The 27800-nt window shown below is 44.3% G+C and overlaps 1 protein-coding gene across 1 annotated transcript in view; it reads left to right on the forward strand.

The window, feature by feature from the left end:
* Positions 1-27800, forward strand: part of LOC123769138 (putative leucine-rich repeat-containing protein DDB_G0290503) — a 273502-nt gene that overhangs the window by 232348 nt on the left and 13354 nt on the right. Inside the window, 2 exon segments of the mRNA XM_069316913.1 lie at positions 2068-2196; positions 2427-2684. Of these exon segments, the coding sequence (XP_069173014.1) occupies positions 2068-2196; positions 2427-2684 (387 nt within the window).

Raw genomic sequence — 27800 nt, forward strand, 5'->3', positions numbered from 1 at the left:
CAACTGTTTCAATGTCCCCATTTTCTTCCAGTTTATATCACAAAGCCCTATAATCTGGAAGATTATAATAGGACGTGATCACGCTATCCCAGGGGAGTGAGGTAATAGATGTCAAATATATCTTCTTTCCTTGTGAATATGTGATCCAGTATTGACGGAACATCCCCTTCCCTCATTCTTGTGGTCTACTTGACTTGTTGATACATGTCTCCAGAATGAGGTTTACAAATCTGACTGTCCAAATGTCCTCCATTCATGCTTCATAGGCCTCCCAGTCTATTGCTTTCAAGTTGAATTCACCAGTACCAACAATTGTGATTTATCTTTATCTTCCTTTACTATATTCTCTCTTTGTGACCAATTTGAGGCCCTCTTGTTTGACATCTAGTTCCTCCTTTGTCCGTGTGTTGCTTGCTGGTGGTCTGTAGGCATTTACGATTATCATTTTATCATCCTGATTCCAAACCTGCAATGCCATTATATCAACTTCTTGAGCATTTTTGGTTAGTAACACTCTTACCTTCAGGTGTTCTTTCACCAGCACAGCCATTCTTCCCCAGTCCTTCCCCCTTCCTAGTTTGGCTACCACGTCTCCAAACTCCTCGGGAATACAACCTCGTGTCAAATATTTTCTTCAAACTTCGTCTCTTAGTGCGACAATGTCTGGGACCCTAAGCTAAATTATATCATTTAGCTCCAGTTTTTTTTATCTCATTCTATCTACGTTGGTATATACAATTTTCAGAAACATGTTCTCTTTCCCTTTGTTCTTTACTCCCCCTGCCTCTAATGATTTTGTTGGTTTGTTTTTATGTACTATTTCACTAGCTTTCCAGTCCCTATCACTTTGTAGAAAAAAGTAATTTCTTTCTTCATTTCTATTCGCATTTAGACGTTTCACTTCTTTGAGGTTTGTTTTCAGCTTTTCTCTGACTTCATTTGGGAGATCTTGTCTTATTAACTAAAGTTTGCCATCCTCATCACTGCAATTTCCTGGCATTTGTAAGCAATGCCACAATAAATACTTCTCCCACATACATCTCCTCCAGGTATGGAGGAGATATATATGGAAGGTGAGGAAGGAAGGTATGGAGTTGGTGAGAGGAGGAAGGTATGGAGTTGGTGAGAGGAGGAAGGTGTGGAGTTGGTGAGAGGAGGAAGGTGTGGAGTTGGTGAGAGGAGGAAGGTGTGGAGTTGGTGAGAGGAGGAAGGTGTGGAGTTGCTTACTCATACCACAAATACATGAATGTGAGTACAAATGGCTATATTCAATATTTGAATTTACAGTATTTATTCAAAGTCATTGAATGTGTATTTTCTACTTTATTTGCTTAGTTCTAAGAATTTTTAAATAATTCTTGGAAACCCCTCCCTCATGGAAAAGGATGGGTGGAGGGTTTAGGTGGGGAGAGCTTTGGAAGGTGGGGGGTGTACAGATATGAGGAGAGCATGGGGGAGCAGAGACAGTAAGAGGTTGGGGGGCGACGATGAGTTTGTGATGAGGTAGAAAGTTTAATTTTAGTGAGTGTTACAGTGCACAATTGTGAGTATTTGTTCTGTAGAGCATACAGTATTGCTGTACTGTTTACTTGCACCCTGCCTATGGTAGGAAGCAAGGATAATGCTCATCTTATACAAACAAAACAATACTGAAAACAAATCTGTTGTGCTGTAGAGTATATTTAAAAAAAAGGTAATGGCTTTGGTGTGTTGTCATTTACAAAATAAAACAAAAAACACCTGAATATACTAACCTGACAAACATCACCAAACAGAGTTCTTGATAATCTGTAATGGGTCCAGTCTCATATCCTGTTAAATCAAGGTTACACTACTAATTAAATTTATTCATATTTTTCTATCAGTATATATGAAATGAAGGAAAAATATATACTGTTTCTTCTGTTTCAAATAACATAGGCTTTATGCATGTTTTCTATTGCAGTAATTATTATTGGTTCCTCATGATGTTTGAAGCAAATCTAAACAATTAATGTTATATAAAGGATGAGTTATCTGTGCAGTTGTTGGCTGTGGTACAGTATGTAAAGGTTCTTGTCCCTGCAGACTTCATACTCTCGTCCTGGTCCACCCACACCTGGCCGCAAGAGTTTGGCCAAAGGTGACAAAGAAAATCGGCGTGAATCCATTGCCTCAAATGCATCGTTGTCAAGCTTGGGATATCGAGGGAGGAAGGTAATAGTCAAAGAGCTCATAAGTGTATGTCATTAATAATTATGAACTAAATTTATTGCTTTCTCAAGTAGATGGCCCACATGAATATTTTCAAATATCACTGCCTTCAAGATTGAAATAGCTGGCAAAACTTGCCCTAAATGAAAATAAATTAAGTACTGCACTGCATGTTGAGTCACTATGCAACATTAAATATAATAATTTAATTCCAGAATTTAATATGTTAACAGGGAAGTCCTCCAGGAGCATATTCTGGTGCATCCCCAGTATCCACGAGGGTGCGGCAAGTCCGTAGTACTCGCACCAGTCACTCTGTCCCCTCCCCGAGCTTGAGTTCGGGTGCTCCCTCTCGATCTCCCAATAATGTTACTATGCTTAGCAAAAAAGGAGCGACCCCACGTGGAAAGAAAGGCATGACGCCATCTTCACTGCGCAAGATTCTTGCCAAGGGAAAATCTCCTTGGAGGAAGATTGATAATGACCAAGAGGTAAACAATTGTAGTATTTTTTATTGATTTTTTGTCAAACAAAAAATCTATGAATAAACGTATTGAATGCAAAATTGTGAGCACTGTACATTGAGATGGAATGCATTTTTGGCCTAGCTTAAAATTCTCTCCTGCTTTTTCAATATTTTGTACATATTTTTCAGTGAATGTTATATGCTTTTTATGTATTGCCAGTTGATTGCTTTGTTTTAAAGACTTTCAATTATTATGTCATGTGTTAGTTAATTAACCCTTCAACTGCGCATCACAACTGGGATTGTTTGGGCGGTGGTGTAATTACCTAAGTGTAGTTAAAATCCCAAATCTACACAGTAAAATAACAACATACTGGAGTGAACGACATGGAAGAAAATTCAGAACAGAAATAGTAAAGAGCAGGGGTGCCATAGGCACAATCAGAGAACACTGTATAAACTTCAGAGGTCCACGGTTGTTCAACATCCTCCCAGTGAGCATAAGAAATATTGCCGGAACAACCGTGGACATCTTCAATAGAAAACTAGATAGTTTTCTCCAAGGAGTGCCGGACCAATGGGGCTGTGGTGGGTGTGTGGGCCTGCGGACCGCTCCAAGCAACAGCCTAGTGGACCAAACTCTCACAAGTCAAGCCTGGCCTCGGGCCGGGCTTGGGGAGTAGAAGAACTCCCAGAACCCCATCAAGCAGGTAGTTACAGGATGAGAGCTACCCTCATGTCCCGTCTCCCCAACACTCCTTGTCATATAACTCTTTGAAATTACTGACGGTTCTGGCCTTCACCACCTTCTTACCTAACTTGCTCCAACCGTCTACCACTTTGTTTGCAAAAGTGAATTTTCTCATTTCTCCGGCAGCTTTGTTTCATTAGTTTAAATCTATGACCTCTTGTTCTTGAAGTTCCAGGTCTCAGGAATTCTTCCCTATCAATTTTATAGATTCCTATTACTATTTTGTACTTGGTGATCATATCGCCTCTTTTTTCTTCTATCTTCTAGTTTTTGCATATTAATGCCTCCAATGTCTCCTCGTAGCTCTTGTCCTTCAGTTCTGGGAGCCACTTAGTGGCATGTCTTTACACCTTTTCCAGTTTGTTGATGAGCTTCTTAAGATATGGGCACCACACAACCGCTGCATATTCCAGCTTTGGTCTAACAAAAATCGTGAACAATTTCTTCAGTATTTCTCCAGCAGTGTATTTAAAACCAATTCGAAGTTAGAAGTGTGGCATCGGCTCCTCGCACAATGTACTTAATGTGGTCCTCGGGTGAAAGTTTTTTTTTTTATCTAAAACCACCCCTAGATCTCATTCATTTTCAGAATTCTTTAAAGATTTCTCACATAATTTATAGGTTGTGTGGGTCTATGTTTTCCTATTCCATATTCCATTACATGGCATTTATTAACATTAAATTTCATTTGCCAAGTGGTGCTCCATGTACTTATTTTGTCCAGGTCTTCTTGAAGGGCATGACAATCATCTAAGTTTCTTATCTTCCCTATTATCTTAGCATCATCAGCAAACATGTTCATATAATTCTGTATTCCATCTGGTAGATTGTTTATGTAGACAATGAACATTACCGGTGCAAGAACTGAACCCTGTGATACTCCACTTGTGACATTTCTCCAGTCCGATACATGCCTCTGATTGCTGCCCTCATTTTTCTATCGGTAAGAAAATTTTGCATTCATGTTAGAGGCTTACCTGTTACAGTTTCCAGAACAACCTCTTATGTGGAACTCTGTCGAAAGCCTTTCTTGAGGGAGCCCCTTTGGCTTCCTGGAGCTTACTAGGCTGATATGCTAATGTCAGACTTTGGCATCAGTCATGTTTATGGAGTTCTGTGGGCCTACCGGGGACCACCAGCCAGAACCTGGCCCCCTCAGAGAGGCAAGGGGAGCAATGGCCTGTAGAAACCCCCGTGTGGTTGGAAGCATTCTATGTCTGCCATCAACCGGGTCAGGCACCCAGAAAGGTAAGCATCCCAAAACAAACTCCTATTCTGGTGAAAATATTGCTACCAAAAGCCGAACAAGTGGATAGAACTCCCCTAAAAGAAACGAGCAAACGAACATAACGTTACCCGTTGCTGCACCGCTGTCTGCGCAGCTCCCCCACCCCCTCCCCCTCCCCGGGAGGGGGAGCCCCAGACCGCCCACGCCGGCTATCCACCCATCAGTTCTCAAGCTGATGCTAGAAGCAGAGGTCGGCTCCAGTTTTTCCAGCAGTGTGCTGTACATGTGGTGGCCGTCTTCCAGGGGTGCGAGAGCCAGGAGTTATTCTACGGTACTCGGGCTGCATGCGCCTAGGGTTCTCTTCCCTAGGTGCCTTGTAAGTACTGCCCTTGGAGCTTGAGGTTCCCTTCCACAAGTTCCTCGGGGTCTGCCTCTGCTAGGCCGTATTACTGCTCGGTTTTCGTCTGCCCTTTGGGTGCCTAGGGGTTTTGTCTTCCTGGTTTACCTTAAGGTAAGAGGCGGCTTGCACTGGTGGGGTGCAGGGTACTGCGAAGCTTGTTTTCACCACTTTCAGCGGCCGGCTCTGTTCCTTGGGGTACGTTGTCCTCTTGTGGGGTTTTGTTTTTCTTTTTGCCTTGTAGGGGGAGTCTGCCTTGCTTACCCCTTGTTTAATGCCTGACCTGTGCACGGTTCTCTTCTGGTGGCGCCCCCTGCTAGGTCCCCGTGAGTGTACATTTCCCTGGGGTTCAGCTTCAGACAGTTGTTTGGTAGTTTGGGTTCCAGTTAGCAGTACCCGTCAGGGAGCCGGTTGGCCGAGCGGACAGCACACTGGAGTTGTGATCCTGTGGTCCTGGGTTCGATCCCAGGCACCGGCGAGAAACAATGGGCAGAGTTTCTTTCACCCTATGCCCCTGTTACCTAGCAGTAAAATAGGTACCTGGGTGTTAGTCAGCTGTCACGGGCTGCTTCTTGGGGGTGGAGGCCTGGTCGAGGACCGGGCCGCGGGGACACTAAAAAGCCCCGAAATCATCTCAAGATAACCTCGAAATCGTCTCAAGATAACCCTGCCTGGGATAAGCTGGGTGAGAGTTTTCATTAAGCGCTCGGGACCCTGGGAATCCCCTAGGGGCGCATGGGTCCATTGGATGTGTCCCCGGAGTCCCCCTCGCTTCGTGCGAGGTCGAGGGTTGCTCGGTCCCCTCGACACAGGGTGATCCTCACGGTTTTGCCTCCGCACGCTGCCTGTCGGGTCGGTGACACCATCGACCCGGAGTCATGCGAGTTCTGTTGCTTGCTCGTGACACAGTTTATTCAATCTCAAGTCAGTGGTGTGCATCACAACTGGGGTTGTTTGGTCGGTGGTGTGTATCATAATTGGGGTTGTTTGGTCGGTGGTGTGCATCACAACTGGGGTTGTTTGGTCAGTGGTGTGCATCACAACTGGGGTTGTTTGGTCAGTGGTGTGCATCACACTGGGGTTGTTTGGTCGGTGGTGTGTATCACAACTGGGGTTGTTTGGTCAGTGGTGTGCATCACAACTGGGGTTGTTTGGTCGGTGGTGTGTATCACAACTGGGGTTGTTTGGTCGGTGGTGTGTATCACAACTGGGGTTGTTTGGTCAGTGGTGTGCATCACAACTGGGGTTGTTTGGTCGGTGGTGTGCATCACAACTGGGGTTGTTTGGTCGGTGGTGTGTATCACAACTGGGGTTGTTTGGTCGGTGGTGTGTATCACAACTGGGGTTGTTTGGTCGGTGGTGTGTATCACAACTGGGGTTGTTTGGTCGGTGGTGTGCATCACAACTGGGGTTGTTTGGTCGGTGGTGTGTATCACAACTGGGGTTGTTTGGTCGGTGGTGTGTATCACAACTGGGGTTGTTTGGTCGGTGGTGTGTATCACAACTGGGGTTGTTTGGTCAGTGGTGTGCATCACAACTGGGGTTGTTTGGTCAGTGGTGTGCATCACAACTGGGGTTGTTTGGTCGGTGGTGTGCATCACAACTGGGGTTGTTTGGTCGGTGGTGTGCATCACAACTGGGGTTGTTTGGTCAGTGGTGTGCATCACAACTGGGGTTGTTTGGTCAGTGGTGTGCATCACAACTGGGGCTGTTTGGTCAGTGGTGTGCATCACAACTGGGGTTGTTTGGGTGGTGGTGTCATAACCTCATGCTCCACAGCATCACTGGGAAACATAGCCTGACCAATGTCTCAATATTTGTTTAAGGTCAAGTGAAAAGGCTATAAACAAAATCACCAGTTTACTGGATGTATACAACAGGTCACCGTAAAACAATAAGAAACTAAAGTTCTCTACAACTGATACTCTATCACAGTAATCGATCCTTAATCAAAGCTTTTCGAAATCATCAACAGGCCTTAAACTGCACACCCTCTGAACTATCTGTCACCAGGCTGTATCCTGGTGCTGTGGTACACTAGCCCCTAGCATTTTTTAAACAAGTACAAGATGGTGGTGTCACACATTAGGTAGTGGGTGAGGAATAGATATCATATCAAAGCACAATAGCACTCGCTTAAGATCCCTAGGTACCCACCTCACTAAGCATACATCAAAATCACCTACCACCTGTCATAAAGGATGTACATTGGTAGTAATACAGGTATAACAGCATAATAATATATACTAGTAGTCATTAAGAGCACAAAATGCCACTCAAATCAAGAGCCGAACATCACACGTCCGCCCGTCTGAAATCAAGGGATTAGTGGCGCGCCAAGGGCTGGGGCAGGTCGGGTGAGACACTGTTTCCAACTATGCAAGTCAACCGATGTTCCGCCTTCAAATATTAGTAGCTCAACTCCAGACATTTACCAGTCAATACCTCCTAAATCATACAATAACCAATTGAATATTATAATATACAACTATCCAGGAGAATACATATCACTGCATCAAAAAATAATAGATATGACAAAAGAATCAACCGAGAATTCATATCTACAAGACACGGTAACACTGGCTGGAGACTGTACACTAAGTGGGAGGGGAGGGTTAAGGGAGAATTTCAAGACGTTACCGGTCACCCGTTAATACATAATAATACATGAATAAAAGTAAAGCATCATATACCAACGTAACTACCAAAGCCTTGCCCTTGTGTATAAATCTCGCAATACCTGAATATAAGTTACCAACATGACAAGAGGCTAATGCGATGAACAGCAATGACATTTATATCATAGTATATACACTAGTCATTTACATCAGATATCTAAATGTATACATTCTACATCGTAATACACATAGCATGTCATGTACAACAGTACATAAAACTTCATACTATAGACACTAGACACAATGGTATTTTTCACGATACAGGACATTAGGTTTCTACTATTTACTTCAGATATCTCCACAAATACATGGAGTATACTTTTGGTACTGATACATAGTATGTATAGGCATATCAAACATACAATGGCAATATGTAATATATACTAAAGTATTATAAAAAAAGACTAGATACAACAATATTTATGATACTAGGCTATTCAGCCTGGATATCACTATACAGTATGAACTCGGCATACACCAGCTACAGCATGATCATACTGGTATCTGTGTGGTCATAACATCCCTACAATGCAAGAATTGGGTACAATGTGGGACACAGTACACATATTTTTACTGACATGGACATCAAAAAAATATCATGAATATAAAATATTCACAATAAACTACTTAACATGAGCTGCACAACATTCATTGCAAGCACAAACTATAGCATCAATTCTACAGTTTATATATATAATATATGTATAATATAACATCAAGTTTATAGCAAATTACAAATATATAAGCAATTTCAATCAAGAAGTTTTGGGTGGTTACACAGAAATCACACTAATGTGATTTTAGGGTGGTTCTTCAAACTCAGGGTTTTCTCAGGAAAACACCTGGACAAGTATGTCCTGGACACCTGTATGTCCAGCCAAAACATTTAATATGCCAGGAATATGATGTATGCGGAGATTAAATTCCTGCAAACATGACGACTCCCTCAAAATTTTCTGATACGAATTTTTACTCCCAATGAATTTTAACGGGTTATGATGAGTATACACGTCGTCCTTATTCCCTTGAAGATGTTCCTCAAACTTCTTGCTTGCCAAAACAAGAGCATAAGCCTCCGTCTCAACCACACAGTAATTCTTCTCTGTACTAGTGAACTTTCTTGAAAAATAGTATACTGGATGCTTAACATTATCAAATCCAACTTGGAGTAGGACAGCACCAGCACCCAAATCGAAAGAATCTGTATACATTACAAAAGGCTTATCAGACTCGGGACTAGCGAGAACTGGGGATGAAGACAAGATACTTTTTAAACCATCAAATGCTTCTTGACACTGGGTTATCTTGAGATGATTTCGGGGCTTTAGTGTCCCGCGGCCCGGTTCTCGACCAGGCCTCCACCTTCCAGGAAGCAGCCCGTGACAGCTGACTAGCTCCCAGGTACCTATATACTGCTAGGTAACAGGGGCATTCAGGGTGAAAGAAACTTTGCCCATTTGTTTCGTTTCTGCCTCGTGCGGGAATCGAACCCGCGCCACAGAATTACGAGTCCTGCGCGCTATCCACCAGGCTACGAGGCCCTAAGTGGGTAGCCCACTTAAATTTACGTCTCTGCTGCAACAAATCAGAGGTGAAGCTTCCATAAATAAGTTTTTACAGTACTTACAGAGGTATTAGGCATTCATCCCTAAAAATCACTGAACCTGTTTCTTGTTAGTCAAGATAGGGTAATAAACAATAGCATTAATTTTATCATGTAATGTCAACACCCTTCCAACCTCGTGCCCTAGATAGACAATTATACTCCTGGCAAAGTTACATTTCTGGGTCTAAACAGTAAGATTAGCATCCTTCAACTTGGCAAATAACAATTTCAAACCCTGTAAATGGTTTTGCCAGAAATTGCTGAACAAAACATTGTCATCTAAGTGAGCATGACTTCATTCATTCATAGAACATTCTTGTCCTAGGTTTTTCCTAGGTTTTTCAATTTAGCACCAATGTGTTTGCAATAGAATTCTCTACAGGACTAAAGGCATATAAAGTCCAAAAGCCCAGCGTACCATCCGCAACAAAACGGAGAAAGTGAGAGCAATAAAATGTGTACACTCTTTTCACTTTGGTCACCTCAATTCTCGTCCTAGATCTTTCATTTTGGTATCAATGTGTTCACAATAAAATTCCATACAAGAGTATATGCATATAATGTAAAAAACCACGGCGCGCTCCACCCGCCGACAAGATGAAAGCAGACTATGGTTACCCGCAAGAGAGCGCCGTGCCACCCTAAGGCTTGCCTGGCATTCCATTAGAGAGTGCGGTAAAACTGAAAAGTTTATACTCCTTTCAACTTTGTCATCTCAATTCTCGTCCTAGGTTTTTCAATTTGATATCAATGTGTTTGCAATAGAATTCTCTACAGGATTAAATGCATATCCTGTAAAGTCCAAAAGTCCAGAGTACCACCCACACAAAACAAAGTGAGAGCGTGTTACCCGGAAGCGCGCAAAAACAATAAAATGTGTACACTCTTTTCACTTTGGTCACCTCGATTCTCGCCCTAGGTCTTTCATTTTGGTATCGATGTATTTGCAATGAAATTCCCTACAATACATACAATGTCTAAAACCGTGACGTGCCCCTCCTGCACCCAAGCCAAAAGCAGGCCAAATTTTTAAATTTTTGACGCCATACTGCGTCGTTACCAAACATTCGTCTACTAAATTTTTGACGCCATACTGCGTCGTTAACGATCGAAAGTATTAAGACCAAAAGGCATAAATTTATACTGGAAACAACCATCAGGTGTTATAAAAGCTGAAACTTCACTAGCTTGACTTGTCAAGGGCACTTGGTGATAACCTTTTGACAAATCAAGTTTCAATATAAATTGACAGTGACCGATCTGGTCAATATAATCTTCAAGCAGAGGTAAGGGAAATGTATCTACTGCAGTTACCTTATTCAATTGCCTGTAGTCAGTACACAGGCGCCACTTCCCATCCGGTTTAGGAACTAGTAAGCAAGGTGAACACCAGGAACTCTGACTGGGCTTAACTAGACAATGTTCAAGGAGGAACTCTACTTCCCTCCTGATAATAGCCCTCTTTTCCGGTGATACTCTATACGGATGCATGTGAATAGGGGTGATGTCTGTGAGCTGAATATCATGGCAGGTGATATGGGACTGGGTAGGCACGCTAGTAAGGTTCTCAATTCTGTCTGTTTCTCTTTGTGTCCCAACATCTCAAAAAAGCTAAAACAGCAAAGGGTAGGATTAGACAAGTCGTCAGTTATATGGTTCTCAGGTGTGACTGTGTCCTGTACCACACATGACACTGGCCTGGAACCTTGACATGCTTTCAACCTGTTAATGTGCACTACTAATATCTTGGAAGGGTCCTGCAGACCTCTTAACTTTGTATGTTAACTCTGAACATCTGCAAATAACTTCAAAAGGACCTTCAAAATGATGATCTAAAGCAGCCTCCACTGTAGCTTTTAAAACAAGAACTGGATCACCTTGCTGGAAACTTCTCAACTTCACCATGAACGTCTTGTGAATTGTTTCATCTTAAATTGCGACTTCTTCCGATGCTCACTCGCCACGTCTTGGTACTTCTTCAACCTGGACTGGATTTCACTCAACAACCGACTTCCATCAGTGAGAGAAACGTTTCCCCATCATTCTCTCATGCAGCAACTGGATCGGGCCTCTCACTTGATGTCCGAAAACTAGTTGGAAAAGCGAAGACCCCCAATGAATGCTGTAACCCATTACGAGCTGCAAATAATGTTAAGGGTAAGTTCTTGTCCCAATTTCGTCCGGAATCTTCACCAACAGTCCACAACATCTGCTTCATGGTCTGGTGAAATATCTCCAAGACACCTCGACTCTGTGGGTGATAAGTACTGGACAATCGATGTTCAATGTTCAATCTTCACACAAAATCATTGGAACTCTGCAGAACGGAAATTACTACCATTGTCCAACTGAATCACTCGAGGTAGTCCAAACAAGGTACAAAACTTTACCAAATGATGGATGATTGTCTTCGCTCTGATATTACGTACAGGGTAAGCTTCTAGAAATTTAGAGGTAGCACACATTATGGTAATAAAAAATACATGACCTGATTTGGTCTGACTTAAAGGGCCTACACAATCAATAATGTGGGAAAAAGGTTCACTTAGAACTACAATTGGATGAAGGGGAACTTTAGGTACATTTTAGTTGGGTTTCCCCACCATTTGACAGGTTACACACTGTCTACAATGTCTGACAATATCGTTCTTAAGACTGGGCCAATAGAAATACTTAGTTACTTGAGACAACATTTGACTGATCCCTTGGTGACCACTTAATGGTTTGTCGTGGGCAGCTGAGAGGACTTGTTCACGGTATGCTTTGGGGGCCACAAGCTGGGTAACACACTCACAGTCCTCTGAAGAGGGAGATAACTTAGATCTTCATCTCATCAGCATCTGGTTTTGGAGGAAGTATCCAACATCTGCCAAAGCATCCTCCTTAACATCTTAAGAAAATCATGCATGCAAACTAGGGTCACTCTTGAAAGTTGGGCTAAAGTGTTGGATTCAACATCAGAAATAGGGGAAGAAGTAATAACAGGAGGTACAACTTCATTACATGGCACAACTTCCTCAACTGCACTAACCTCATCTAAATGAGCTATAAAAGTGTCTGCTAAGTCGATTTCCAGTTCTATCATTGGAGGTTTTCCAGCCATCCCTCCAGTTGTAGGTTTGGAAACATCAATCTGGGACTTGGCGACATGATCTGGTGACTGCAGGCGGGATAAACTTCAGGAGCAATATCACTCACTTCTGAGAGAACTCTACCTGGATCACTAAACATGATGGGGAGATGACTGTTTATCAAGGTGCCAGCAATGTCATTCCCTAGGATTATAAAGACACCAGATATGGGCAAGGTATCACACACCTACAGTACATAGACCAGGAGTATAGGGGCATTTAATTTATACTTGCATAAGGGCAACACATTGCATTACCCCCTACTATATCCTTTATAAGCATAACTTCGTCCAGGTCAACCTCCTTGACCTTAGACAATATACTGGAAGTAATCAAATTTTGTGACGCACCAGTATCTCTAAACATGACTACAGGTACCCACTTATCCACAACTCCAACCATTTTAGCATGAATCATAAACGGGTCAAAACCAGCGAGTCACTTTAGCTTGCTCTTACACAATGCCTCAGAATTATGACCCTGCCTTCTTTTACTCGCAGTCAAGGCGTTTGGTCATAATTCTGGATGCAATCTGAAACAATAACGGACAACATGTCCTTTTTTGTGGCAATAATTACATTATTTTACCTCAACCAAACTTATATAACCCGATGTGGCTCTACTAGGGTTAACAGTGCCCCCTTAGATTTACTAGATGCCTGGTCTGCCCTGGCTGTAAGAGCAGACTTATCATTATAATGACTTCTCTTTGACTTCTCAGAATTATACTGCCTAGGAGTGAATGCTTTAGGCACCATATGATAGTTACTAATGCAGTATCTTATTTATAGTCACATGTTCATCTGCCAACATCACTAAATCATGGACATCCTTGTTTAAACGTTTACCTGTGACTAGCACCATTGTCTACTTTTCAGGCAAACAAGACAAGAGTTCTATTAGGATGAGCTGTTTAAGGGACAAAAAATCATGAATATTCATACTATTAAGCCACCTGTCAAAGATTGACTCTCTTACTTGAGCAAAACCTGTAACTGTGTGATCAGGTGTATGCTTTAGCCCTCTAAACTTTTGTCTTAGTGACTCTGCACTGAGTTCATATGCTTTCAAGATCCTTTTCTTCACTGTGGGGTATTAAAAACTGTCTGTAAAAGGTAGCGAAGTAAAAATCTCTTGCCCCTTCCCTTGCAACTAACCTTGCTTAACACTTTCGCACTCCGGCTTCTCCAAACGTCAGCACTCATTTTTCTCCCGATTCGTCTCGGGCGACAAGGTCGGGTGTCACTCGTTAAAATATTTGTTAAAAATTTACATTTTATCCAATCGATCTGGGAGTGGTTTCAAAATGAGCGGCTTCAGTCTGCGCACAATTTGATACCAAAATGAAAGACGTAACATGAAAATTGATGTCAGAACACTGGAAAGATATAAATAATTGTGTGGTGATGAGCGTCAAAAAGTGTCCAAAAAGTTAAAAATATTTGTTAAAATTCTATTTATTGCTCTGTTATTATGGGACTAGTTTTAAAATATGCGCCTTTTTATTGTGAACAATTTGATACCAAACTGAAGGACGTAGCACGAAAATTTGTTGTCAAACTGAACGAGTATATACATTAGTTTGCAGGTGTGCTAATTGGTGCTCGTTCACGGGTAACTTGGCCGACTTTATGCTCTACTGTGGGACTCACTTCGGGCTTTTAGACCTTATATGTTTATATCACTATAGACAATTCTACTGCGAACACAATGATACAAAAACGAACGATGTAGCACGAGAAATAAGGTGAGAAAACTGAAACGAGTATATACATTTTACAGATTTTGCACGCTCACGGGTAACTTTGCCGACTTTAGTCTTTATACTTTGTTATTGGTATTGCTTATATATATTGTGGTTGTTATTGCTTATATTTGTCTTTCTATTTAGAGCATTTTATTGCAAATAATTTGATATCACAATGAACAATGTTGCACAAAAACTTCTGTTATCAAGCTGTATGTGTTTGTCTGGTGTATTGGATGTAGCGGGTACGGCTTCGATGAATTTAGGGGTCGTTGCAGGTGAGGCGCACCTATGTTGTCTAATTTATATGCACATGTATGTGTAGGAAATTTTATTGTGATCACAGTGATACAAAAAAAGAACGATGTCAACAAGTTTGGACCTGATAAACCTGAAAAAGAGTAGCAACATGTTCGCCCTGTTTTGCGTGAACGGCTAACAAATGACTTAGTTTTTTATTTGGTGCCGGTATCACGTTAGCTTTGGTGACATGTTATACATACGTTCCTCTAGAACATTTCATTGACAACACATTGATACCAAAATAAAACACATACATCGAAAATGAAGGTCAGAAACATGAAAAGAGTATAAACTTTCCAGTAGTGGTGTAGCCTATGTGCAGTTGGGCGTGCGGTAACGGGTAACCCTTGGGCAACTTCCCACGGTCTTGCAGGTGGGACGCGCCCATGATTTGTACTTTATATTCATATGTCCGTGTAGGGAATTTTATTGTGATCACAGTGTTACCAAAATTAACGACAAACAAATTCTGGGGTTGACAAACCTGAAAAGAGCATAAACATTTCATCGTGGTTTGGCATTCACAGCTAATGATTGCCATAGTTTTTTATTTGGTGCAGGTCTCATGTCGGCTTTGGAGAAATTTTAGACATATTCCTCTAGAGCATTCTCTTGCGAACAAAATGATACCAAACTTAAATACATACATGGAAATTTAAGGTGACCAGACTGAAAAGAGTATAAACATTTGAGTGTCGCTGCGTGGTCGCCCGAAAAGAACGGTGCACGAGGGTAAAGTTACACAGGGTACTGTCGGGAGCGCGGAAGTGTTATTGGTCACCCAAGAATCTTCTGGCCATTTCAAACTAGTAACTATTTTTGCAAATTGTAAGAAAAATAATTTGGGGTCCTCATTGAACTGGGGTAATTCAAACCCTCTAGGAAAATGAAGGCCACTACTTTGACTACTACCTGAACTTCCCTTAGAACCATTACTACCAACACCGGCTGCAGCTTCTAGCCTAATCTGTGCCTCAGCCATCTGCTGTTTTATTAACAATTGCTTGGTTTCTTCTTCTCCCCTGAGTCTAGCTGCTTCTAACTCGGCTTCTCTCTGCTTAGTTTCCTCTTCACATTTAAACATTTCTAGCTCAATTTGCCTTAGCTGAACTTCTAATTTGTGCCTTCTAATTCTAGCAGTATTCTCAATCTTGTCAGGATATTCCTCTAATACCTTATCATTCAACATACCATCTTCTACTAGATGTAAAAATATGGTTCTCAATAATTTATTTTTAGTCATTCTGGGTGCCACATCTAACTCTAGGTTTTTCCCATACAAATAGGTACTGATTTAGTTAAGGTCTTAATTTTAACCATTGATGGATTCTGCAAAATCTCTTTTACTACTTGCTCCATCTTCTTAATCAATAAGGCACTTTCTAACAAAATATTATCATCACCAAAATAGGAATATACTATACTAGCATGGCCCCAAACATGCAAGACACTGAACCCTTACCTCTATCGTGCAGCTTTGCAAGTGCAGTATTAGAAAGTATTCTTAACTAGGTTCACTTAGGACTGCAAGCTGAATCATACACAGACACAAGTCTTCAAGGCATCTTCAACAAATGATACCGGCATTCACTTTGATAGGCACAACAACTAGAAAATAAGTATGGATCAGTCTAACCGTGTCATACACAACATTAATCCTGAGCAGTAGGCTTTCAACAATAATGATCTGAACAACAGGAGTTACCTGATGATGACCATGAACAGGAACTCCATTTTACTTTGTCATGACCTCATGCTCCACAGCATCACTGGGATACATAGCCTGGGCAGCATCTCGATACTTGTTTAAGCGCTCACGGTGCCTAAACCATGAGCGGTTTAGGCACCGTGAGTCAAGGGTCAAGTAAAAAGGCTATAAACAAAATCACCAGTTTACTGGGCATATAAAACAGGTCACCGTAAAGCAATAAGAAACTAAAGAGTATCTACAACTGATACTTCATCACAGTAATCAAGCCTTAATCAAAACTTTTTGAAATCCAAATCAGGCCCTTTTGCCCTGAATTTCCCCATAAGAAACCTTTAAGAACGAATGAGTGATTTTACAAAAAATGAAAAATCACTGCTAAGATGTTTATTTTCCTGGACTCAAATTGAAAAATCACCGCTGCGCCTCCATCCCTACTAGTATGGGATGTAGTCTGCACACCCTTGGGACTAGCTGTCCCCAGGCTCTATCCTGGCGCAGTGGTACACTAGCCCCTAGCATGCTTTAAACTCTTGTAAAGAATTATGGTGTCACACATTAATTAGTGGGTGAGGAATCGATATCATCAAAGCACAATAGCACTCACTTGACACTTTTGCACAGTTCAGTATTGCATCGAAAATTGATTAGACTAACGTGCGAGAATGACGTACTGGTGTGTCAAAAATGTAAAAAATTTGGCTTGCTTTCGGCTTGGCTGTGGGTAGGGCGCGCCATGGTTTTGGACATTATATGCATATACTCTTGTAGTGAATTCTATTGTGAACACATTGATACCATAATGAAAGACCTAGGACAAGAATTGAGGTGACCAAAGTTATAAATAGTATACACATTTTCTGGGGGGGGAGCCCCATCGGCTTCCTGGAGCTATCGCGGTTGATATTGCTATTATTAGACTGGCATCAGTGTGAATGGAATTCTTTAGGCCTACTGAGGACCATGAGCCAGAACCTGGCCTCCTCAGAGGCACAAGAAGCAATGGCATATAGAAACCCCATGTGGTTGGAATTATTCTGTCTGCCATCGACTGGGTTAGGCACCCAGAAGGGTAAGCATTCCAAAACAAACCCCTCTTCTGGTTAAGAAATTGGTACCGAGAGCCGAACTAGTGGACAGAACTCCCCAAACGCAAATGAGCATGACGTCGCTGCACAGTTCCCCCTCCCCAGGAGGGGGAAGGGGAAGCCCCGGACGTCTCACGCCGACTACCCAAGAACCCAGTTCTGAGGCTGATGCGCTAGGTGGAAGTCTGTGTGCTCTGGCTCCTGAATTAGTTCTCAGTTCTGTGCCTTTGGTGTGGTGGTTGTCTGTTTGGGGGTGCACGAGCCAGGAGTAATTCTTCAGTACTTGGGCTGCATGTGCCTAGGGTTACCTTCCCTAGGTGCCCAGTGAGTACTGCCCTTGGTCCCCTCCGTGGTGCCTCCTTGCCGTGGTGAGGGGCTCACGTACACCTCCCTGGGACCGGTGTGGGTTGCCTGTGCCCCCTCTTTGGGTGGTGTACGTGCTGAAGGGCACCATGTAGGGGCCTTGTGAGCCATCGGACCACCCGCTGGAGGGGTCACCTGTGAGAGGCCGCCCTGAGTGGATGGTTGGGTGTCCAGGCTGGGGCGATAGGGGGACTGGGGTCTTAGCACCAGTGTGGAAGAATGAACGAAGTAGTAGGACTCCCCTGTTGAAAAGGGGGAGCACCGCTGGGGACGACACACCCTTCCTGCACTAGCCCGCGCTCGGCCTCCCTGGCTGCCCTGGTAGGTGGTATCCCTTGGTTCCAGGTCCCATCTCTTTTGTTTGGTTTGCTGTATGGATAACGACTTGCCTTCTATTACCCAGGCTCATGGGGTGGGCGACCAGGCCCCTGAGTCGGACCGTCCTGGAAGACCGGGATCTGTAGCCCCCGCTACAGGACCCAGTTTAGGCCCAGACCGGACTCTTCCTCCCTGCTCCTCTCCTTCCTCTGTGGTTGGGTCGAGCCCCAAGCCTGCTGTGGTGACTGTCTCGTCCCCTTGCACGGCTCCATCCTTTCTTGTGACTGCTGCACCTTTCGACCCGTCTCTCTCTAAGGGTTCTCATCGCCGTCCCCGCCATGGCCGCTCTCGTATGCTCCCTTCCCATCCTACTTCGTTCCATGCTTTGTTTGGTCCTGATATGTGGACTAAATACTTTGACCTCCTACCTTTGGATTCAACTCCTCCTGATGATTTTTCCCTTCATAGGCATCTTGTCGATTCCGTGGATGCCTTTATCACCTTCAACCCCACTCGTCTTGGTACCCGTGTCGTTGCTGCTCCTTCCCAGGATGCGGCCGCCCGATTGAATGCCAGTGTTGGCACTGTTCTCCTCCCGCACCATTTTGCGACCGGTGTTAGGGATCTCAAGGACGGACTGACACGAGGATATCAAGCATATCCTCGAGACTCAGGGTCATTCTGTACTCCAGGTGGATACATTTACTCGTCCCCCTCGTGGTCATCGCCGTCTGCCCCTTAGGGTTGTGAAGGTTACCTTTGATGGTAGGTCCCTTCCGCCTTGTGTCATTCTTGCTGGTGTCAGATGCTCCGTTCAGGAATATATTCCCTCTCCGAGGCTCTGCGGTAAGTGCTGGAGGTTTGGGCATGGTACCCTCAAATGCTCTAGTCCTGTCTCTCTCTGTCCCCTGTGTGGAAACGAGGGTCACTCTAAGTTGGAGTGCACTTCTTCCCAGGCCCGCTGCCTCAATTGCAGTGAGGCCCACCCTACTTTCTCCCGTGCATGTATTCGCTACAAACTTGAGGCGGCTGTCCTCAGCTTGATGCACCGAGACGGTTTGTCTTTTCCTGAGGCTCGGCGCCAAGTTCATCGTCTCCCCCTCTTTCGCTGGCGTCTCCTATGCTCGCGTGGTGCGCTCTTCCTCTCCTCGTCCTTCCCACCTTTCTCCGTCTCACAACCGTTTCCGAGCCTTAGACTCGGACACACCCACCACCACCTCCCCTGTTTCCCTCCATTCTGTTCCGAAGGGTCCCCCCTCCTGGTTCTCTGTCTAGGGCTCCCCTTCTTTCTACCCAGTCTGTCACGTCTCTATTTCTCTTCTATTTCCTCTCCTTCTAGTCCTCCTTCCCGTCCTTCTCCTCCGTCTCTTGGCTCTCCACGCCGCCTGACTGTGCGGGCCGACGTCCATCGCTCTCCTGGTGGTTGTATTGCTCGCTCTCGATCTTCTTCTCCTATCGAGACACTGGAGTCTGTTGCTCAGTACGTGGTTGCTGGGACGCCTGTATCTTTGAGTCAGAAGCGGAAACCTGGCTCCTCTCCTTCCTCCTCCCCTGTCGGTAAGAAAACTTCGCTTTCTTCTTCACCCCCTATCTCTGATTCTATCATTCCTTCCCCTCCCACTTCGGTGGTGGTGCCCCCTGTTCCTACTGTGGGGGTTTCTTTAGCCCCTGGTTCCATCTCGGTTACTGCCCTTGCTGAGGTGCGCTCCCCTCTTTCTGCCCCCCCTCCTCCCCTTCCTTCTCCTCCAGACCCTGCTCGTCCGCCTCTGGTCCGTCCTCCCGCTTCTTTCCCTCCTTCTTTACTCAGTTTACCCATGCCCTCTAACCCTGACTTCACTGACCCTGATCCTGACTCTGTGCTTTTTTAGCATGCTGTGTTCCTTCTTCACCTTTGTTTCTTCTTTGCTCTCTGTTGCTCTCCTCTCTCTCTTTGCTGATGTCTTTTCTCCAGTGGAACATCCGTGAATTTTACGCCAATTTCCTTGACCTCCAACTTCTCATTTCACAGTTTTCGACCCTTTGTGTCTGTCTCCAGGAGCCGATGCTTGGTGCTCGTCCTGGTCGTTTTCGTGGCTATTCCTTTCTCTCCCCCCCCCCCCCCCCCCCAGCTGTTGCTGGGGTCCATAATTCTTCTGCTCTCTTGATTCATTCCGATGTTCCCTTTGTCCCCTTACTTTTTTCCTCACCTCTCCACTGTTCTGCCACCCGTATCTTTGTGCGTAGATGGTACACGGTTTGTTCTATTTATCTACCCCCCACTGTCCCACTTTCTCTTCCCGATCTTAAACACCACCTAGACTCCTTGCCGGAGCCTGTGCTCCTGCTGGGTGATTTCAATTGTCGTCATGCCCTTTGGGGTGATGTGCTGACAAACACCCGGGGTCGCCTCCTTGAACCTTTCATCCTCTCTTCTTCCCTGTCCCTTCTTAATTCTTGTGAGCCCACTCATTTGGACTCTTGGACTCGCTCCCTTTCTTGTCTCGAGCTTTCTCTGTGCTCGTCATCCCTTTCCTTAGATTTCGGGTGGCGAGTCCTTGATGACCTCCATGGCAGTGACCATTTTCCTATCCTTGTCACTTTTTTCTCCTTTCGCCCTCCTCTCTCCTTCCCTAGGTGGCGGTTTGCCGAGGCTGACTGGCGCCTCTTTACTCTCCGTGCTACTATTTCCGACCTCTCCGTTTTACCTTTCCCTCGCGCCCTCCTTCTTTTTCATGACACTGTCTTTGACGCTGCCCTCCACTCTATTCCTCGCTCTTCCTCTCGGGGAACGCGGAAGTGCGTTCCCTGGTGGAGTTTGGACTGTGCTCGGGCTGTCCGCTGTAAGCGTGCAGCCTGGAAGAGACATCGCCGCCGGCAGACGGTTGAGTCTTTTCTTTTGTTTCGGAAGGCGAGTGCGGTGGCCCGTAGGACCATCCGTGCGGCTAAACGTGCTTGCTGGGAGTCTTATGTCTCCACCGTTACGTCCGAAACTCCTCTTCCACTGGTCTGGAAGCGTATCCGCAAGATTGTGGGCGAGTTCGTTCCCGATGTCTCACCGGTCCTTCGCCTTCATGGTACTCTTGTGGCGGACCCGTTGCAGGTTGCGACCGAACTGGGTTACCATTTCTCCTCTGTTAGTTCTGGTTCTCATCTCCCCCAATCCTTCCTTCTTCGTAAGCCTCTCCTTGAATCTCGTCCTTTAAACTTCTGTACTTATCTTCACCTTCCCTATAATGATCCCTTCTCTCTCTGAACTTCAACCTGCCCTAGCCCTTTGTGGTTCTACGGCAGCGGGCTCCAATGGCATTCATTATGAAATGCTTCGCCATCTCCCTCCGTGCACCTCTCAGTATTTACTGAGGCTGTACAATCGGGTCTGGGAGTCGTCGTCAGCCCCTGAAGCTCGATGCTGTTGTCCTCCTTGTTCGGAAACCAGGGTCTCTCGGGTCATCCCCCAAGGACTTCCGCCCTATTGCTCTCACGAGTTGTCTGCATGCTCTTTGAACGTATGGTCAACGTTCGTTTGATGTGGTTCTTAGAGCACTATCGCCACCTCTTCCCGTCTCAATTTGGTTTTCGCAAGTGCCGCAGCACACCAAATGTCCTGGTGAACTTGGAGGTCTATATTCGTATTGCTTTTGCTGCGAAGACCTCCTTTGTTGCCGTTCTTTTTGACCTGGAAAAGGCTTACGACACTACCTGGCGGTATCATATTCTGTCCCAACTTCATTCTTTTGGCCTTCGTGGGAACCTCCCTCTCTTCCTCCGGAGCTTCCTCTCTCGTTCCTTTCGTGTGCGGCTTGGTACTGCTCTCTCTGCCCCCTTTTCAGCAGTATGAGGGTGTTCCCCAGGGTAGTGTTCTGAGAACTACTCTTTTTTCTAGTTGCCTTCAACGGTTTTCTTTCCTCTCTTCCTTTTGGCATCTTTTCTGCTCTCTATGTTGATGATCTTACCCTTTGCTGTCGGGGTGATGATTCCCCTCTCCTTCAACAGCGGCTTCAACTTGCGATTGATGCCGTGTCGTCTTGGGCCACCGATCATGGCTTCAAGTTCTCTGCGTCTAAGACTTGTGCTATGACTTTTACTCAGAAGCATGTCGTTCTTCGTCCCTCTTTGTCGCTTTATGGTCATCCCATTGTGTACAGGGATTCCACGAAGGTTTTGGGGTTGGTCTTTGACACTCGTTTGTCTTGGTCAGCCCATATCTCTTACCTCCGAGTTGAATGCTCTAAGGCCTTTGACCTCCTTAAGGTTTTGTCCCATACTTCTTGGGGAGCGGATAGGTGCACGCTCCTCTATTTGCACTCCTCTCTCGTCCTGTCTAAACTCGATTATGGTTGCCCTGCATACTCTTCTGCTTCTCCTTCTACTCTTCGCCGTCTTGATGCTGTGCACCATACTGGGTTGCGTCTCAGCTCTGGTGCCTTTCGTTCGACTCCCGCCCTTAGTTTGTATGTTGACACTGGCTTTCTCTCTCTTCAGGACCGCCATGATCGCTACTGTCTTCACTATCTTGCGCGTTCCTTCCAACATCCTTCCTCTCGCCTCTGTCGTGCATTGACTTTTCCTCCTCTGTGGTTCGTGTTCCTCTTCATTGTCTCCCACTTTCTGTCCGGTTATCTCGCTTACAGGATTCTCTTTCTGTTCATATTTCTAATGTTTCTCCTCGCATTGTTCCTTCCTTACCTCCGTGGAGAGTCCCCCTTCCCAAGTTTTGTACGTCCATGACCCGTATCACTAAAGCTTTTACCCCTCCTACGGTTCTAAAATTCCTTTTCCTTGAGCACTTTTCTTCTCACTCCTGCTCCGTTTCTGTCTTCACCAATGGGTCTAAGTCTGCGGACGGTGTTGGCTACTCTGTTGTTTTTCCTGATCGCACTTATATGTGTCGCTTACCTCCGGAGACTAGCATCTTTACAGCGGAGCTTTATGCTATTCTCTATGCTCTTCGTCTCCTGCTTTCTCGTTGTCAGTCTTCCTTTGTAGTTGTTGTTGACTCGTAGTGCCCTCATGGCTCTCGGGTCCTTTAATCTGGTTCATCCAGTAGTTGTCGAGATCCAGCATTGGCTGTTTCTTGTTCACAGTAAATTTAAGTCGGTTGAGTTTTGTTGGGTTCCCAGCCATATTGGTGTGTCTTTAAATGAGTGTGCGGATGCTGCCGCCAAGGAAGCTGTCCGCTCTTGTACCATCTCTCGTAAAGGTATTCCATATTCCAACTTTTACCCGGTTATCCATTCCTCCGTCCTTACCCGTTGGCAGGCTTCTTGGTCGTCTGTTACTGGTAACAAACTACGTACTCTTAAATGTTGTGTTTCCTTGTGGCCATCCTCCTGCCAACGTAACCGGCGATGGGAAACAGCTCTGGCAAGGTTGCGTATTGGCCATACTCGCTTAACCCATGGTCACGTGATGGAGCGCCACCCTGCTCCTTATTGTCCAAGTTGCATTGTCCCTCTTACGGTCGTTCATGTCCTTCTTGAATGTCCTGACTTCCAGGACGAGCGTGTGTCTTGCTTTCCAACCGCTCCTCGCGGTCACCTGTCCCTCAATAGAATTCTTGGTGACTCGGATACTTTTGATATCGTTCACCTTATGCGTTTTTGTTCTCGTATTGGCATCCTTGATGATATTTAGCGCCCTCTGATTATTCTGCGCTTTTGATGGTGCTACATAGCCTTCCCAGTTTGGTGCCTTCTTTTGATAATTAATTACTTACTTGTGCTTCTACAATCCCCACTAAACACTTTATTCCTATGTCCATTTATTGATTTTATAAATACAGTGGTACCTCGCATAACGAATTTAATCCGTTCCATGTTCGTCATGTGAAACGGACGTCATACAAAACGAGTGTCCCCCATGTAACCAGTGTGATGCACTGTGTTTATTGTGAAATTCCCTCAGTGTGCATGACATCAAATGTTCCTCAAAATATCATTTTTCTTTGCAAAATGATAAATTACCTTCCCTGAACATGTCTATGTAAAAATAATTACCAAATTCCACTTACTTTGGCTGTGAGGTAACGAAAATCAACCGGGCCTACGAAGGACCGTCACCAAATGTAACGAAAATCACCCGGGCAAACGAAGGACCGTCACCAAATGTAACGAAAATCACCCGGGCCTACTAAGGACTGTCGCGAAATGTAACGAAAAACTCCCGGGCCTACGAAGGACCGTCGCCAAATGTAACGAAAAACACCCGGGCCTACGAAGGACCGTCACCAAATGTAACGAAAAACTCCCGGGCCTACGAAGGACCGTCGCCAAATGTAACGAAAAACACCCGGGCCTACGAAGGACCGTCGCCAAATGTAACGAAAAACACCCGGGCCTACGAAGGACCGCTGGAAAAAGCAAAACGGTCCTTCGTAGGCCCGGTTTCCTTTGGCTGGACAAGATGCGCTGTGACGTCATCAGGGCCTGGTCGCCCGTGTGTGAAGCTCCCAGACACGGTCGCGCAGGCCATTCAAGCACCGCGTGTTGCCACAAATATATTTTCAAATATTTTTTCTATGCATTTCCAATGCGGTTTTCTTTTTTTCTTTTATCGTATATGATGCATATTTCTGACCTTTACAATATGTATCCAGTAGAATGTTCATAATTTTCCATGAAACTGTGATACATGTGTCAGTAATGTGTCCACAATAAATATTTATTGTCACAATATTACGTGGTAAAAATTCACGAAAATTACAATATGTACAGTTTCACATACTATTTACACATACTATTTACACAGTAACACACTGTATTACACACTCAGTACTTTGGAGGTGCGTAATAGTCAATGAAGTAGTCCATGGTACACAGCGCGACTTTTCTCTCCTTGCACCAGCTACAGATAGATTTTCGTTTCCTGTTTCATCGTTCTGTGTGCTTGCAAATAACGCACTCGCATGCACCCTTGGCTTTAGTACTTGTAGGTGGTATGTAGCCAAGCTTGTAAAGCATAAGGTAGTATTGAAACGATTATAGGAAAAGCTCAATTTGTAAGGTAGTCTTGAAAAAATCGCTTTGTAAGGTCCCACACAGGAAGAGATTCAGCTAGCCTCAAAGAGTGTCCATCAGTCAGGAAGAGATTCAGCTAGCCTCAAAGAGTGTCCATCAGTCAGGAAGAGATTCAGGTATTCTTGAAAATATCAATGAACACCACCACCATGGAAGCCGCTAACACTGTTCATCTATGCTACTTGTATCAGATGGGGCTCATCAGCTCAGAGCTGATGAGCTCCAACTCATCAGCTCAGAGCTACAACTGGATACGCTTGCTGTATCATCCTTATAGGTGCTGTATCACTGGCATCCGACCGTTGTGTTAAGCTCTTATTGCGCCTAGCTTCACCAATGTTATGACCCTTATGTTCTTCGAACAATAGGGTCTGAATTGCACCGACTGAGCGCAGTCTTTCAACACCGTGTGGGACAGGTGTTTGAGAGCCAGAGGCGCGTGTGCCGCAAATGGTTGCTCACGCAGTACTAACCCAGCCAGCAGCCCTAGTCTTTCATATTCGTTATAGCAAAAGTTCGTTCAGTGTTTGTTGGGTAGGCTGCTCCATTATGACAATCTTTCTTTGTTTCAAATGTGTTCCATTTGTTTTGTATTTGTCACTTACGTCTCAATAATGGAGCAGCCTACCCGACAAACACTGAACGAACCTTTATGGCATTTGTCCATTTTTCAAATTGTTTCAACAGTTCTTTTTATTTTTCGTTTTTTTTATTTAACATGGAGGAGCCGACCTGTAGACCACCGAACGAACCTTTTTGACATTTGTACTGGTTTTCAAAATTCTTCATTTTTTTTATTATTTACGTTTTTTGTATGTAAGAAACATGGAGCAGCCTACCTGCCGACCACCGAACGAACCTTTTGCTATAAGACAAATGAAAAATAAATATTGAACACATTTGAAGAAAGGAAAATGTCATAATGGTTTATTCAGTGTATGTAAGGTAGGCTTCTCCATTATTGAGACGTAAATGACAAATACAAAACAAATGGAACACATTTGAAACAAAGAAAGATTGTTATAATGGAGCAGCCTACCTGCAGAACACCGAACGAACCTTTTTGACATTTGTTGTATATCAGATATTTCATTTCTTTTTTCCTACAAAAACGTCAATGCTTTGCAACATCTCAGCAGTCACCCTTTTATATCCCAGCATCATTAGCATCTTTAAACAAGAACAACATAATTTATGTGCATCATCTGAGGCGTCTAAGAATGTGCAAGAAGCAGCGCGACCCCACCATGTGGTGTTGACGTTACTCAAACCAGCGTTCATCATACAGGACGATTTGACGCCGATCGGGCCGTTCGTTACCCAAAATGTTCGTCTTTTGGGGCAATCGTTATGCGAGGTACCACTGTATTTATAAACATCATTTTGTTCCATATTTCTGGGGGGGAACTTTGAAAAATTGAATTATTGCACTAAACAATTTTTTATATAAAATTGCAAATAAAAATTCTTTATTATATGCTAATGTGATAGCTTAGTGTCACAGAAATGATTTTAGATGACACTTGTGTTTGTTCAGGCATTTTGAAGTGTTGAAAATTTGTTGAATAATAGGTTTTATATTTTTTTCTCCCTTCCTATTTATGCTACGATGCTGAGACTTGGACCAGTTGAAGCCCTTTTCATATACAACTAGCAAATAAAGTTGGATTGAAACTGAACAACTTTTATTTTTTGGTGTTTGGCCCCCTTAAGATAACCTCAAGAAGAGCAGACTGCTGGGTAAATACTGGTTCGGTAACAGTTTCGTTGATTTGTGGAACCAATTACCGCTTAACGTGGTGGAGGTGAGGTCCCTCGATTGTTTCAAGCGTGGGTTGGACATGTTTATGATTGGGATTGGGTGGTTATAGATAGGAGCTGCCTCGTATGGGCCAATAGGCCTTCTGCAGTTACCTTTGTTCTTATGTTCTTAGGGTCGCTGGATTGTTTCACGTATAGGATAGACATATATGGGTGATATTGATTGAATATAGGTAGGAGGGAAGTAATTATCAAGGGAAAGCACCAAGCCATTATGACTATATAGCACTTGGAAGGGGTCAGGATAAGGATTTGGGATGGGACGAGGGGAAGGAATGGTGCCCAACCACTTGGATGGTCGGGGATTGAACGCCGACCTGCATGAAGCGAGACCATTGCTCTACCATCCAGCCCAAGTGGTTGGACACGAGTATAGGTAGGAGTTGCCTTGCATGAGCCAAAAGGCCTTCTGCAGTTTGATAAATTACTGTATGTTCTAATGTCACGTTCTACTCTTCGGGTACTACTTGTTTGAATGGTGTGCAAGCGTCTACCTTCCTGAATTGCCAGTGTTGGCTAGTAAAAGATGAAAGCACCTAAGACAATGGATGAGACGTAGAAGAAGACAGTTTAATATCAAATTTAATTAATTTAGAATCAGTGTGTGTCAGCAATTACAGCTACCCAGGATAATTACCCGGGACAAGCCAAAGGTAACTGTAATATTGAATATATTGGCAATGTTGAGAATGAGCATTGCCAAGTTGTAAGAGTAGTGAAGGGTAGATTACTATTGGTTGAGCATATGTGGATGATAAGCACTAGTGAGCACTGCTTACCTGCTTGATAGCCGCTTAGTGGGGATCTGGGAGTTCATCCACTCCCCAAGCCCGGCCCGAGGCCAGGCTTGACCTGTGAGAGCTTGATCCACCAGACTGTTGCTTGGAGTGGCCCGCAGGCCCACATATCCACCTGCTTATCAATCATTCAATGCAAGTTTGTTATTAATACAATTAAAAGGATTCCTCCTTCCCACACATCATATTTTAAACACAGTGCACAGTTAC

The sequence above is a fragment of the Procambarus clarkii genome, chromosome 86, assembly GCF_040958095.1.
Source record: "Procambarus clarkii isolate CNS0578487 chromosome 86, FALCON_Pclarkii_2.0, whole genome shotgun sequence".
NCBI classification, from domain to species: Eukaryota; Metazoa; Arthropoda; class Malacostraca; order Decapoda; family Cambaridae; genus Procambarus; species Procambarus clarkii.